Below are 12,846 nucleotides of genomic sequence, written 5' to 3'. Positions count from 1 at the left end.
TGGGTTACTGATACAAACTTTAAACATATTTATATAAACCTTAAAAGACAACTGACGCCTCCGTACAAGTTGGGTCCATAATTTGTAAAATCACTTCAAATGATTTCTACTGTGCGTATTTTACAAAGACTCCACGGCATATAGCTATATTTTACGTTTTAAGATTTCTAAGCGAAATTAGAAGGAAAAAACATGAATATCGCGATGGTGAATCGTTGGGTGTTGCAACAAGAGTAGTATTTGATAATAGTTGACACAAATTCCCAGCAGACAAATCAGCCCATTACCATACTTAGGCGCCATCTTGTGCATTTCCTGGGCGCTACATTGGAGTCCAGACATCTCAAAATGAGACGGAAGGACTTCTTTAATCGATTGCAAACATGTGTGATTTCCTCTTAAGAACTATTTGAATCATATTCATAACTGGATGAGTAACAAGAAAGCATCTTTTCCGAATCTGAAGCCATTGTTTTGATTCTCGAGCAAGGCAAGACGTCTTGACGTCATGAACAAGGGGGTGGCACCTTCTGAAACTGAAACTTTCTGAGGTCATTTTGAAGTAGTTTTGGGACACTTTAAGTTATTTTTATTGGTGTTTTGTATTTGACTAAAAATATCAGCCTGCGTGTTTTGGGTATTTTAGATGCTATAAAACATTTTTCTATGTCAGTTAGAAACAAAAAATGGTGTTGTTGTCCTTGAAACATATTTATATGAGCCTTAAACATAAATTAAATTAAAAAAAATTAAATTTCCCCATTGTGGGACGAATAAAAGTTGTCTGATTCTGATTATTATTATCAGAATCAGAATCAGAATCATCTTTATTGCCAAGTATGTAGAACACACAAGGAATTTGTTTCCGGTAGAACACGCTGCACTAGTATTAGTATTAGTACTAGTATTAGTAGTAATACTAGTAGTATTATTATTGTTATTCCATACAAAATATAGCACTGAAGCAATTTACGTACAAATTCACTTTACGAACGACCGTTCGAAACATATCTCGTTCGTAAATTGGGGAGCGTCTGTAATCCAATTCTATCATGAGCGACATATATAGAACTGGGTGATTAGGTGTTAAATGAATAAATCACAGTGAGCAAATTAAACTGCACGACACAAAATACTCTGGATTTGCAAGAGTACAATTTGTGTTTGAATGAACGCAAGGTCTGCTAGTCTTCAAAAATGTTGCTGATGCTTGCGGGATTACAACTTTTTCCACAACTCCAAGCATCGATCATTCCTATGCTCGCATATGTTTGGTTAAACCGCCTGAATTCCTTCTAAGACTGCAAATCAAACGAACAAGATTCTTGACCTTGGAGACATTGCAAACAATGTTATCGATATTTTTGCTGGAATAAGTGTCGACGGCAGAAGGTGGGGAAAAAAAAGGAACAGAGAAGCAGATGAGATAAGAAAGATGAAGAGTCGCTGAGGTGACATTATACAAAGAGATAAAGCTGCTAAAAATAAAGTGCTGCACTCAGGATGTGGACGCTATTGTGTGTGGAGTGTCGACAAGAAGCCCTCCGGCAAAAGAGTTTCCACATAATATGGATCATTATCCCTCACATAAACAAAGCAGACATCCTGCTGATATGATCTGAAAACCCAGGCGGCCCAATGCAATCCAAACACAAACCTCTTTTTCCAGCTCCAACAACCTACGAGTGAGCTGCCTCTCCGTTGTATCATGGGGCGACACAGAAAGGTCGTGACCTTTGCCTTGCGCCGGTATCGATGGCTCCCGCTGGTCCGACTGACAATTGTCAGTTTCGCTTGAGGATTGAAGTGCACAATCGTCATCCGTCTTTCCGAACTGGAGATGAGGCTCATATTCACTCAGGTGACAGGCAAGCGGTTGTATTTTGTCTTGTGATTGGTGAAGAGAGTTTGTTGCCAGTTTGAGTTGAGTTTCAGCTTTTTGAAGTTTCTGGCTGAGGTGCTGGATTTCACTAGTAAGATTGTGAGAACGAGTCTGCTCGTTAGACAGATCCTGAAAAGAGACAATCATCACCATCAAGGAGCAGTGATTTCGAATATCAAACCCATTCTTCTGCAAAAAGTCCCTGTAGCACACTTTTCCTTGCAAGAATGATACGATTGCTATTAAAACGTTGTTTAATACCTCTTTTTCCAGATCAACTTCAACTTTTACATTTCACATCAGGCTAATTCCTTGTCACCATTGTTTTTTTTAATTTAAATGCAGTACTGTATTTTCCAGTGTATAAGGTGCACCTTCAATGAATGACAAAAGTTTTCCAAATATAACAGAGGTATATATAAACGTTTCCCAAATACAGTCATACCTCGGTTTACGAACCCCTTGGCTTACGAACTTTTCTCTTTACGAACGTTAAATTTATGAAAATTTTACCTTGGCGTACGAACTATTTTTCGTGATACACACGGAGCTGCCACAATGAGTGATGTGTCGTTCGTAAACGAGCCTGTTCTCCTAACAACAAAATGGCAGCTGACTGTTTTTTTTCCTCTATTCCCCGCCCCCAGTCTTTGGTTAAATCCACGTGATTGGTCAAGAACGCAGCAGTGAGGGGCCGGGGGGGTTTACAGACAGAGAGAGAGAGTAAAGCCGTTCTCCAAAAAGAAAATGGCTGCCGACTTGTCCTGTATTCCCCGCCGCCAACCTTCGGTTAAATCCACGTGATTGGTCAAGAACGCAGCAGTGAGGGAAGGTGGTTTAAACATTAAAGAGACAGGCAGACAACAGTGAGAGAGTTTCAACTTTTATAGTTCAAAGGCAGTGTGTAGACTGCAAGGTTAAAATATCCCATCAATCAGGCTCCACAAACAACCCGCACAAGCCATCTGCACACTTGATGCAAAAAGCTATCAACCCAGCTAAACAGAACACAATTGATGGGGGACTAGATAAAATTATCGCAGAAAAAGCACCTACAAGGGATCATTCCTCAAGATGGTGAAAGAAGAAGGTTACATTCCTCATCAAGTGAGGAAACCGGCCACTCCGTTCCATCAAGCCATCAACGACCATCACAAAGGTAAATAAAACAACTTTATTTTAAAGTACGGTTTATTTCTTTAATTATAATACCATAGCACATTTATTCTACATAAAATAAGGTACAGTAAAGTCTCGTTATATCGATATTCAAGGGAGTCCGAAAAAATATCGATATAACCGGGACTATCGATATATCCGACCCTGTTTGCATGTAATTTTCTCTGTGCGTGCATAGAAATAGTATCGATATAACCGGGACTATCGATATATCCGATATCGATATAACGAGACTTTACTGTATATTGGTTGCAGTTTTAAGGCTTAGAAAATTAGAAAGTAGAAAAGTATGTTTTATGGGGACCTGGGAAAGGATTATTCTCATTTTAATGGTTTCCTATGGGAAATACATTTTTGGGATGCACACTTTTCGCCTTACACACTCTGTCTGGGAGCCAATGAAGTTCGTAAGCCAGGATATCACTGTATCAGGCACACCACATTATAAGACGCGACAGTAGAGGTTGGGGTTACACTTGGTGGCTGCTAACAATAGTTGGGAAATCTGTTGTGGCTCAATATTACTTCACATATAAGGCGCACCTCTGTATAAGTGTCCTTGGGTGTTCTGAAAGGCACTTGGAAATTAAATGTATTATTATTATTATTATTATTATATTATAAGGCGCAGGGTCATTTGAAGAAAATCAAGGCTTTTTTTATACACCAGAAGATACGGTATTTTACATTTTTTTGAACTGTTGGTTAAAGTTAATTCTAATACACAGTAACCCAAATAGAACTGTATAGTGCCTCCATTTTCTTCCTTTTTTTTTTGATGAGACCAGTGCAGCGTGTTCTTCCGGAGACAAATTTCTTGTGTGTTCTACATACTTGTCAATAAAGATGATTCTGATTCTGATAATAGGTGAAAAGGCTAAACCCATTGCTCAGTCCAAAGGGATGGGGGAGTATGTTGGGCTATTTATACTCAGCGCATTGGGATGAAGAATGAACACAACATATAGGGGCGAGCTATCGAGCCCCATAACAATCAAAATTACCCATTGTGATGAGTTATAGCTACCAATAAATGCTGTGGTACTGTTAAAGCCATTTTCAAGATGGACTTTTCGAGAATAGATGGGCATCATTAAGGTTGGACGGTGCCAAAGCTAACAAAAATAGCAGATAATATTGCAATTTTATGAGGTTATCATCAATCGACGCATTCCTAGTAAAAATTTGAACAGTTTAATGACAGTATGTCTTAAGTGTCTTCAAGTCACAAGTTATTTCCTGGCCAACGGCATTTCTAGTGGAGGTAGTACACACCACACTCCCAGCTGAATGATTCAAACATAGCACAACTGAAGGCCTAGGATGTATCAATGACACTCTGGTTAAAATAACACATTTTATTGCCAATTTTTACACTGAATGTCCTCCTTGACAGAAGCCACTCATTACTTGTGGGTGGGCCCTCTACACCAAGCAGATTTCGAACCCCAATACCTGTGTTTCCCACATTCAGCTGCCAGCAATGTTTTTTTTTAATGTGCTTTAGCTTCAATTTCATCCATTTGTTCATTCATTCATCCATCTAATTTTCTTTTTCATACAGATTCTTCAGTAATGATTGGATTTCGCCTAACTCTTTGTATCTCTACATACGTACACACGGAAACACACACATACTTGCAACATTGATCGATTCCTGGCCTCCACATCTGCGTACTGCTCCTCCAGCTGCTGTTTACTTTCCTCGAGGCTGCTTAATCGAGTGCTGAGCTCTCGCTCCAGCTCTTGCAGGCGAGTGCAGAGCTCATTCGACTCAGACAGTTGCTGACATACACCCCTGCATGCACACACACACACATGCGCCACAAACAGGTTAGAGCACAGGTGTCAAAGTCAAGGCCCGCGGGCCAAACCCGGCCCGCCACATCATTTTTTTCGGCCCGCGAAAGCAAATCAAACTTGTTAAATTCCATGATAATTGCTAAAATCTGAGCCAAAATTTCATATTTTTGGATGTCAACCACAATAAAAGTCATTATTCTTGACTTCAGATTTGAAAACGAGTTATTCATTAATTTGCTGTGTGCTCTATATGTAATATTTGAAGGGATTTAAACATTCTAATGGGTTCCCCAAATTCATAACAGCCCTCGAGAGGAAACCATAACTACAATGTGGCCTGTGGCAAAAAATGACTTTGACACCCCTGGGTTAGAGGATGACTGAATGTGGTCAGAGTCGAAATGGATGTTTGTTAAATCAAATAAAAAAGTCATGGTAACCATTTGAAAGTATTATAAATTGTTCGCGATAGTCTCACTTTTGGTTTGCAGTATCTATTGATAATGAGTTGCTACCAGGAGTAAAATTTGTTCACGAGTCAATACTTTCAGTATGTCCGCACATTATGTGTGTGCGTGTGTGTGTGTGTATACGTACCTGTGATTAGCATCCAATGCTCTCACTCTCTGGTTGCTGTGTTCCAGCACCACATTGGTTCTCTGCAGCTGTTGTCTGAGTCTCGCCGCCTCCCTTTCCCGCTGTCTCGCTTCCATCCGGAGGCCATCCAGCTCTGACTGACACGCCTCTTTCTCTTGCTCCAAGCGTGACACGTCCAGAAGCGCCTGGTCCCGGGCTCGGACCGTGGTTTGAGTCTCCAGGCTGGCATCATGCACTTCCGCCTCCAACTCTTCTTCACGGCGTCGAGAGGTTTCCAAAGCGCGACTCTGACGTTCCAACTCGGCCTTGAGTGTCTGACTGGTCAAGGCCAACTGTTCACTCTGCGTAAACATGGTAAAAATAATTACATACATTGTATACTGTACAATGGTGCCTTAAAGGACAACCGACACAATTTTATTGTTTCCTAACTGACATCAGAAAAACGTTTTATAGCATCTAAAATACCCAAAACACGCAGGCTGATATTTTTAGTAAAAAGCAAAACACCAATAAAAATGACTGAAAGTGTCCCAAAAACTGCACTCAGAAATGGCGAGATTCAGAAGGTCCCGCCCCCTTGTTTGTGACGTCATGCCAGAATACTCCAGACAGAAAACAATGGCTTCAGAGAGTTCAGATTCAGAGAAGATGCTTGCTTGTTACTCATCCAGTTATGAATATGATTCAAATAGTTCTGAAGAGGAAAGCATAAATGTTTGCAATTGATTAAAGAATATCAATTCGAGCCGTCTGGACTCCAATGTAGCGTCCCAGAAAATGCACAACATGGTGCACAAGCCCCGTTGGAAATGGGCTGATTTGGCCGCTGAGAATGTGTGTCCACTTTTATAGTGTTACCGCAATTGGTGGTGCTGGTGCGACACACACCGATTCACCATCGCGTTATTTGTGTTTTTCCTTCTAATTTCGCCATCAATACGGATCAATATGATGTTTTCAAACCAAACAAAGTACCCAAAATGCATTGTGTGTTGCTTTCTCGGTCAAGGGCGTTCCTGACATGTCACGTCAGGCATCGTCATCAACTCGTAAACAAGACTTCCTGAATATTCAGCGCGAGTATTAAAACGTAAAGTATAGCTATATACGGTGGAATCTTTGTAAAATGAGCCCAGTAGAAGTCATTTGAAGCCATTTTACAAATTATGGACACAACTTGTCCGGAGGTGTCGGTTTCTCCTTTAATGTAATTGCTTACACATGGCACATGATAGCAGCAAAGCAATACTTATCTAAAAGACATGACTATTGCCACAATTCGCAAGGTGGTGGTGTTGGAGCCCAAAAATGCAGGAAAGTCATCAGAACAAAAAGCTCCAAAGTAGTAAACAAAACCAATGAGTAAAACATGACAAGACGAAACAAACCTGACAGGGTGAAACACACAAAGACCCGACACCGAATGGTCATCCTGGGAGTCCTTTCACAGTAACTGCCATGGATTAAACGACCACCCGAAAACCGAAGTATCACTGTACATCTATTTCCAACTAAAACTAGACAAAAAAAGCTTTCTGAGTTTCCATCAACTAAAACTGGACTAAAAGTCTCACAAATAGGAATGAGAAAAATATGACTGAAACTAATACAGTAAAGTCTCGTTATATCGATATCGGATATATCGATAGTCCCGGTTATATCGATACTATTTCTATGCACGCACGGAGAAAATTACATGCAAACAGGGTCGGATATATCGATAGTCCCGGTTATATCGATATTTTTTCGGACTCCCTTGAATATCGATATAACGAGACTTTACTGTAATTCTTTTTTAAAGACTAAGACTAAATCAAAAATGGCTATCAAAAACCATACTGTACAAAAGGGACACATTTAAAGGCAGGAGAGCGCCCATGGTGGATTGGAGCTGGACATGCCTGTTATATTTCTTTCACCGACTCGATCCCCTTCTCAAAAGCCTACCTTACACCTCACAGCACGTACAGAATAAATCCATTTGTCAACGGTGGGCTATGCCCTTCTAAGCGCAGTGTGAAAAGGCCTTTCAGGTATCCAGTGATTATAAAATGCTCGCCTTTTATGGAGCACTTGTGAAGACTGGATTACTTATCTACGGAGATTAAGGTAGTAATATGACAAATAAAAGCACCGCCACAAGATAAAAACACATAGTTTGCCATCGTATAACAGCTGAAAGGAGCAACATAAGCAATATGTGAATATGAGAGCAAATAAAGCATTAATGACACCTTGTCGCGATGTTGAAAATACAAACTAGGCCTCAGGAGACGAGAGCAAGCTGCACAGTAGAGGGAACGAGCAGCATTGGACATGTCTTTACTTTTGGCCACTCAGTAAAAATTCTTTATAGACCCCAACAACAAAAACTTCAATTCTGGGTGAGAAATCTCATGAGGCTGCTTTAAATTGTGTACTTTAGGAGTAATGTGAGAGTGACTGCACATGTCACCACAAAAGACCAAATGTGTTATGTTTCCAAGTAGAAGATGAGAATCGACACAAGAAGCAACACAGGAGGTTGGTTTGTTGTAAATTTCTATTTGTGTTCATCTTCCTTTAACTGAAGCAGACGTAACGTACACACTTGAGTCACAATTAATTCTCAGTGTTTGCTACGTACCTGGCTGGACTGTCAAAATATAACCTCAAGACATACGAATTGCAAATATAAAACCATGTTGACACTGAACTTATGATCTGTCAAGAAATGTAGTGCACATCTGTCCTCGTGCCGGCCTCGTTATCGGCATTTATGCATCTTTTCCTCCACAAGCATTCAGCCAGGCCCGTGTGGGTTTACTCCGGGTTCTCCGGTTTCCTCCCACATTCCAGAAACATGCATGGCAGGCAGATTGAGCACTCTAAATTGTGCCTAGGTGTGATTGTGAGCACAGATTGTTGCTCGTCTCTGTATGCTCTACGATTGGCTGGTAACCGGTTCAGGGTGTCCCCCGCCTACTGCCCGAAGACAGCTGAGATAGGCTACAGCACTCCCCGCGACCCAAGTGAGGATAAAGCAGTTGATGAATGAATCAATGTGTGTGTGTGTGTGTGTGTGTGTGTGTGTGTGTGTGTGTGTGTGTGTGTGTGTGTGTGTGTGTGTGTGTGTGTGTGTGTGTGTGTGTGTGTGTGTGTGTGTGTGTGTGTGTGTGTGTGTGTGTGTGTGTGTGTGTGTGTGTGTGTGTGTGTGTGTGTGTGTGCTCTCGTTTATATGTGGTTATGGGGACAAAAACCTGTTTACACAGTCACGTAATGGGGACCATTTGACGTATTGGGACAAAAAACCTGGTCCCCATAAAGAAAACATATAAAAACAAGTTTCAGAAAGCGTGGTCCCCAAAAGTGGTCCCCAGAAAGCATAAAAATGCGTATATGTGTGCGTGCGTGCGTGCGTGCGTGTGTGTGTGTGTGTTCTCATTTTTGCTCTCCGGTGAGTACTTAAACCTGACTACGCAGACGTGTGGGGACTCATTTACCCACCATGTTGCAAGAGTCTGTACGTGTGTGTTCTGGTTTTTGGTGCCCGTCGGGGACTTGAACCTGACTGTACGCAGACCGGTGGGGTCTCATTTACCCACCATGTCGCAATAACGTGTATATGTGTTTGTTATCGTTTCTGCGACCTGGTGGGGACTCGCTGTCTAGCTAGATATCTATTAGCTATATCGCTATCTAGCTAGCTAGCTATCTAGCTAGCTAGCTATTAGCTATCTATTAGTTAACTAACTACCTTTCTATTTATTTGAGTTACTTCTGGGTTAAGTGAACGCTAGCACGTTTGGCTGCCGCTGCTCGCCCACAGTAAAGAACTTATCTTGTGACTGTAAAGTGACCTTGAGAGTTTTGAAAGGCGCTTATAAATGAAATGTATTATTATTATTATTATTATTATTATTATTATTATTATTATTATTATTATTAAACCTTCTTATCCAAGAGGCTTCGTCAGCTAACTAAAATTTTTGCTGGTAGTTTTGGCCCTATATATATCCCTACTATCCAGACGTGGTGGTGCGTGTGTACTCTCTAACCTTGCGCTGGGCCACACGGAGGGAATCCACTGTGCCACGTAGTGTGTCCCTGTCTCTCTCCAGTGCCACCCGTTCTCCCTCCAGACTGGCGATTACTGTTGTTTGCATGCTGTGAAACTCTGCTTGACTCCGCAGGTGGCAAAGCTCCTCCTCCATGGCCCCAACCTCAGACTGCAGAACCTAGCACCAAATCAGTACAAGCAGAATATTTTGTGATCAGAATTGTACAGTCAACTGACAAAGAAACGGAGAACGATTGTGTGGGTTACATTTTATTAGTTATAGTAGTTTGATTCTAATATTTTGGGAGGGAAAAATGTAGTCAAAATACAGACTGTAAGACAGTTTATAACAGGGACAAACAACTCTCACACCTGTTGGCAATTTTGAGTTTTCAATCAGCCTGCCATGCAGGTTTTTTGGGAATGTGGGAGGAAACCCACGCGGGCCCGGGAGGACATGCGAACTCCACACAGGGAGGCCAGACCGGGTCTTGAACTCACGACATCAGCACTGTGAAATCGCCGTGCTAACCACTCCATGAACGGGCCGCCGATTTATAACATGTAATCAAAATGATAACTTTTGCATGCATGTGTACATGAAGATAAATACATGTTGTCACAGTTGCATTTCTTATTATTATTTATACTTCTCCAATGACTTGTGGCTAATTTTAAGGAACTCATTGCGTGTCAAATGCATGCAAGCTTTTGTATGACTGTCGATTTCCAAATGACAATTGTCGTTCTATTGATTTCAAATGCAATCCATTGTCCCCATCCCACCCCTCTTTCCATTATCCATACCTCAATCTGCCTTCGGGCTTCCCCCAGATTCTCAGCGGTTTTCCTCAGGTGTTGCAGCTCGGCTTCCAGTAGCATTAGCCTCTGCTCAGCCTCCCACGTCTTCCTGCTCTGCAAACCCAGCTTGGACCGTAGATCCTGGGCCACCACGACCTGTCTGTCGGCCTCTTCCTGAGCCTCGTGGAGACACTTTGCCAAACCAGCATCGGCACCATGAAAAACGCACATGGCCTGTTCTGTTGTTACGGGTTCTTGGTGAGTTCCTTTATTTTGGATGTCTGATGCGGGTGTTTCTGGTTTGAGCTCTTTTTTTTCCTCCTGAATGTCAAAACGGTCGCCCTCTGCTTCTTCTCTTCGTTTGGGCTGCATCGCCTCATCATGCGGTTCTGCTGTCTCTCCTTTAACATAGAAAATCTCTTCTCCGACCCCTGCTTCCCTTTGAGAAACAATGAGTTCCCGTCTGCGTTCCTTCTCCCCCATCAACCGCACCATTCCTTCCCCCTCTCCCCTGCAGGATTCAACGCTGTCGCCATCCTCCACGTCCTCCCTGTCTAACGGCTTCATTCCTCTGTCTTCCAACTTGTCTGTTGTGTTCTGCAGGTTGGCCATTAGCTCCTCCAGCTGCATCTTCAAAGTGGCATTTTCATTTTTCAGGTTGTGAAACTGAAAAGTACAGTCGGATGCACAGGAAAAGGTCTTTCTTTTACATTTGCTACTGCTTCTTTGAACAAAAATTGTAAGAACTTGCAAAACACTTCTATGTCAGAATCACTTAGTCATATTTGGCAGGTCACAGTAGCTAGCTAGCTAGATCAATATGATAGCTCGATCGATAGATAGATACATATGATAGCTAACTAGCCAAGATAGACACGATAGCTAGCTAGATACAATAGCTAGCTAGCTAGATAGATACGACAGACAGACAGACAGACAGACAGACAGACATGGAGAATTCAGATTCTTAATTAAAAGTAATGTAATTCATTGTGAAAGTGGATCTCCAACCTCACCAAAGAAATAATCATTTCCACACATCACAACCACTCTGCCCTTTATGACAACTGACCTCCTGCTGAGCCTGTAGCTCCTCCAAACGCCTTCGCAGCCTCGCATTCTCTTGCTCCGCTCCCAGCAGCCTGAGCGCCGAGGCCTCGCCCACTTCTACACTCAGAGGCTTCTGGTCTGAATACATCAAGAGTATTGGTCAGATGAAAAATTTCTTTTTAAAAGAGCTGATATGGTAAAACTGACAACAAAATATGATGCTCATGCTTTTTCTCTATTTTATGGTTGATAACAACAGGCCTGATTCTATCATAACACGTATCCTCTTATCAGTTAATTGAAATATCTTAAATGACAGGGTGCATTAAAGCTGGCGCTCCCACCAATCAGCTCACTCGGCTCCTTGTCAGAATCTTCTTCTGATTGCAGGAAGTGGACACAGTGGACAGCATCCACCGGCGCAGGAACGCCAGTATGACTGCTGCCAGCACATTGCCGCAGGTCCGCCTCCAGGCTCATGTTCAGCTCCAGTAGCTCATCAACACGCTGCCTCTCGGTGTCGCGCTCCTACACAAGGGTAAGACATATTGAGGCAAACACAGTCACTGAAAAAGAGGGAGTTTGTAGCTTCAATGGAAAAAAAATCATTTTGCCTTTGACTGTAAATCATCGGTCTAAAGCTGACATTAGTCAAGTGTTCTGTGAGGTGCCAGTGCTTTCACATGAACCCCCCACAGCTTTTCATCTTTGCTAGCTTGGATTTGAAGCTTTGATGAAATTCTGTGCTAACCATAATCCACCTCTGGAGAAAAAAAATAACAAATGTCCAGCCCTCGTTTGCTAACAACTGGTCATAAGAACAAAAGACCCATAGCACATTGAGCAGCAATGTGAATATTTGTGCTTGATAGATGTTATTTCTTTATATTTTTTCATTTGTTTGTGCATTCTCCAATATAAAACACCAAACCGCTCCCATTTTATGTTCTGGTATCACTCTATTACAAGTAAATTAGGCCCTCAAATGAGTAGAATCTGTGGGTAATGTCAGTTTTTTTACAGTGCTAAGTATTGCTAGCACTGTCATGGACAATGTCATTTGTGAGTATTTAACACAAGTATGCAGTATTTGCATCACATTCCTAGAGTCCATGAAACTGAAACTGGACCGTGCCTTTGTGCATCAATGCTTCAAGTAAGGCTACGTTGGTATCCTGTTAAATGTTTTCAAATTGCAAACTCCCTGAGAGCCGAACCCCGCCCTACGAACTATGAGGCAGTTCTACATTTCATTGGTTCGCTGTGCTGCCCAACGAAGCATTACCTTTGAATTGAAATACAAATTCACTAATTTGTTGAGAAAAATCTAACATTCAAAGTACATAAAAACCCAATTAAAGGGATCGACTTTCACCATGAACAGTTTAACAAAGCATGTTTATGAATTACTGTATGTATAGAAATCCCTCGGCAAAATCTAGAACCGGGCATCTTACCTTTAAGACGATCCCATTAAGACAGAAACATTCCA

At 41.7% G+C, this 12,846-nt stretch overlaps 1 protein-coding gene and 1 long non-coding RNA gene across 4 annotated transcripts in view; one reads left to right on the top strand and one right to left on the bottom strand.

Moving 5' to 3' along the window:
- The window catches only part of ccdc88b (coiled-coil and HOOK domain protein 88B), a 67,446-nt gene that overhangs the window by 29,770 nt on the left and 24,830 nt on the right, over positions 1-12,846 (bottom strand). For all 3 annotated transcript variants that reach the window (XM_089021265.1, XM_089021274.1, XM_089021281.1), the window contains exons 12-18: positions 11,699-11,882; positions 11,377-11,492; positions 10,311-10,970; positions 9,502-9,681; positions 5,462-5,802; positions 4,700-4,859; positions 1,658-2,011 (exon numbers count right to left, since the gene is read on the bottom strand). In XM_089021265.1, coding sequence (XP_088877391.1) covers positions 1,658-2,011; positions 4,700-4,859; positions 5,462-5,802; positions 9,502-9,681; positions 10,311-10,970; positions 11,377-11,492; positions 11,699-11,882 — 1,995 coding nt within the window. The remainder of the gene's footprint in view (positions 1-1,657; positions 2,012-4,699; positions 4,860-5,461; positions 5,803-9,501; positions 9,682-10,310; positions 10,971-11,376; positions 11,493-11,698; positions 11,883-12,846) is intronic.
- LOC148901241 (uncharacterized) overlaps positions 5,680-12,846 on the top strand; it is a 31,093-nt gene continuing 23,926 nt past the window's right edge. Inside the window, exons 1-4 of the long non-coding RNA XR_016118360.1 lie at positions 5,680-5,815; positions 10,338-10,562; positions 10,908-11,001; positions 11,745-11,892. This is a non-coding gene — a long non-coding RNA (uncharacterized LOC148901241). The remainder of the gene's footprint in view (positions 5,816-10,337; positions 10,563-10,907; positions 11,002-11,744; positions 11,893-12,846) is intronic.

Source organism: Hippocampus bargibanti, linkage group LG02 (genome assembly GCF_051943395.1).
Source record: "Hippocampus bargibanti isolate YZ-2025 linkage group LG02, ASM5194339v1, whole genome shotgun sequence".
In the NCBI taxonomy this organism is placed as follows: Eukaryota; Metazoa; Chordata; class Actinopteri; order Syngnathiformes; family Syngnathidae; genus Hippocampus; species Hippocampus bargibanti.
The sequence above is the reverse complement of the archived record's forward strand: the minus strand, read 5'-3'. Positions and strand labels throughout refer to the sequence as shown.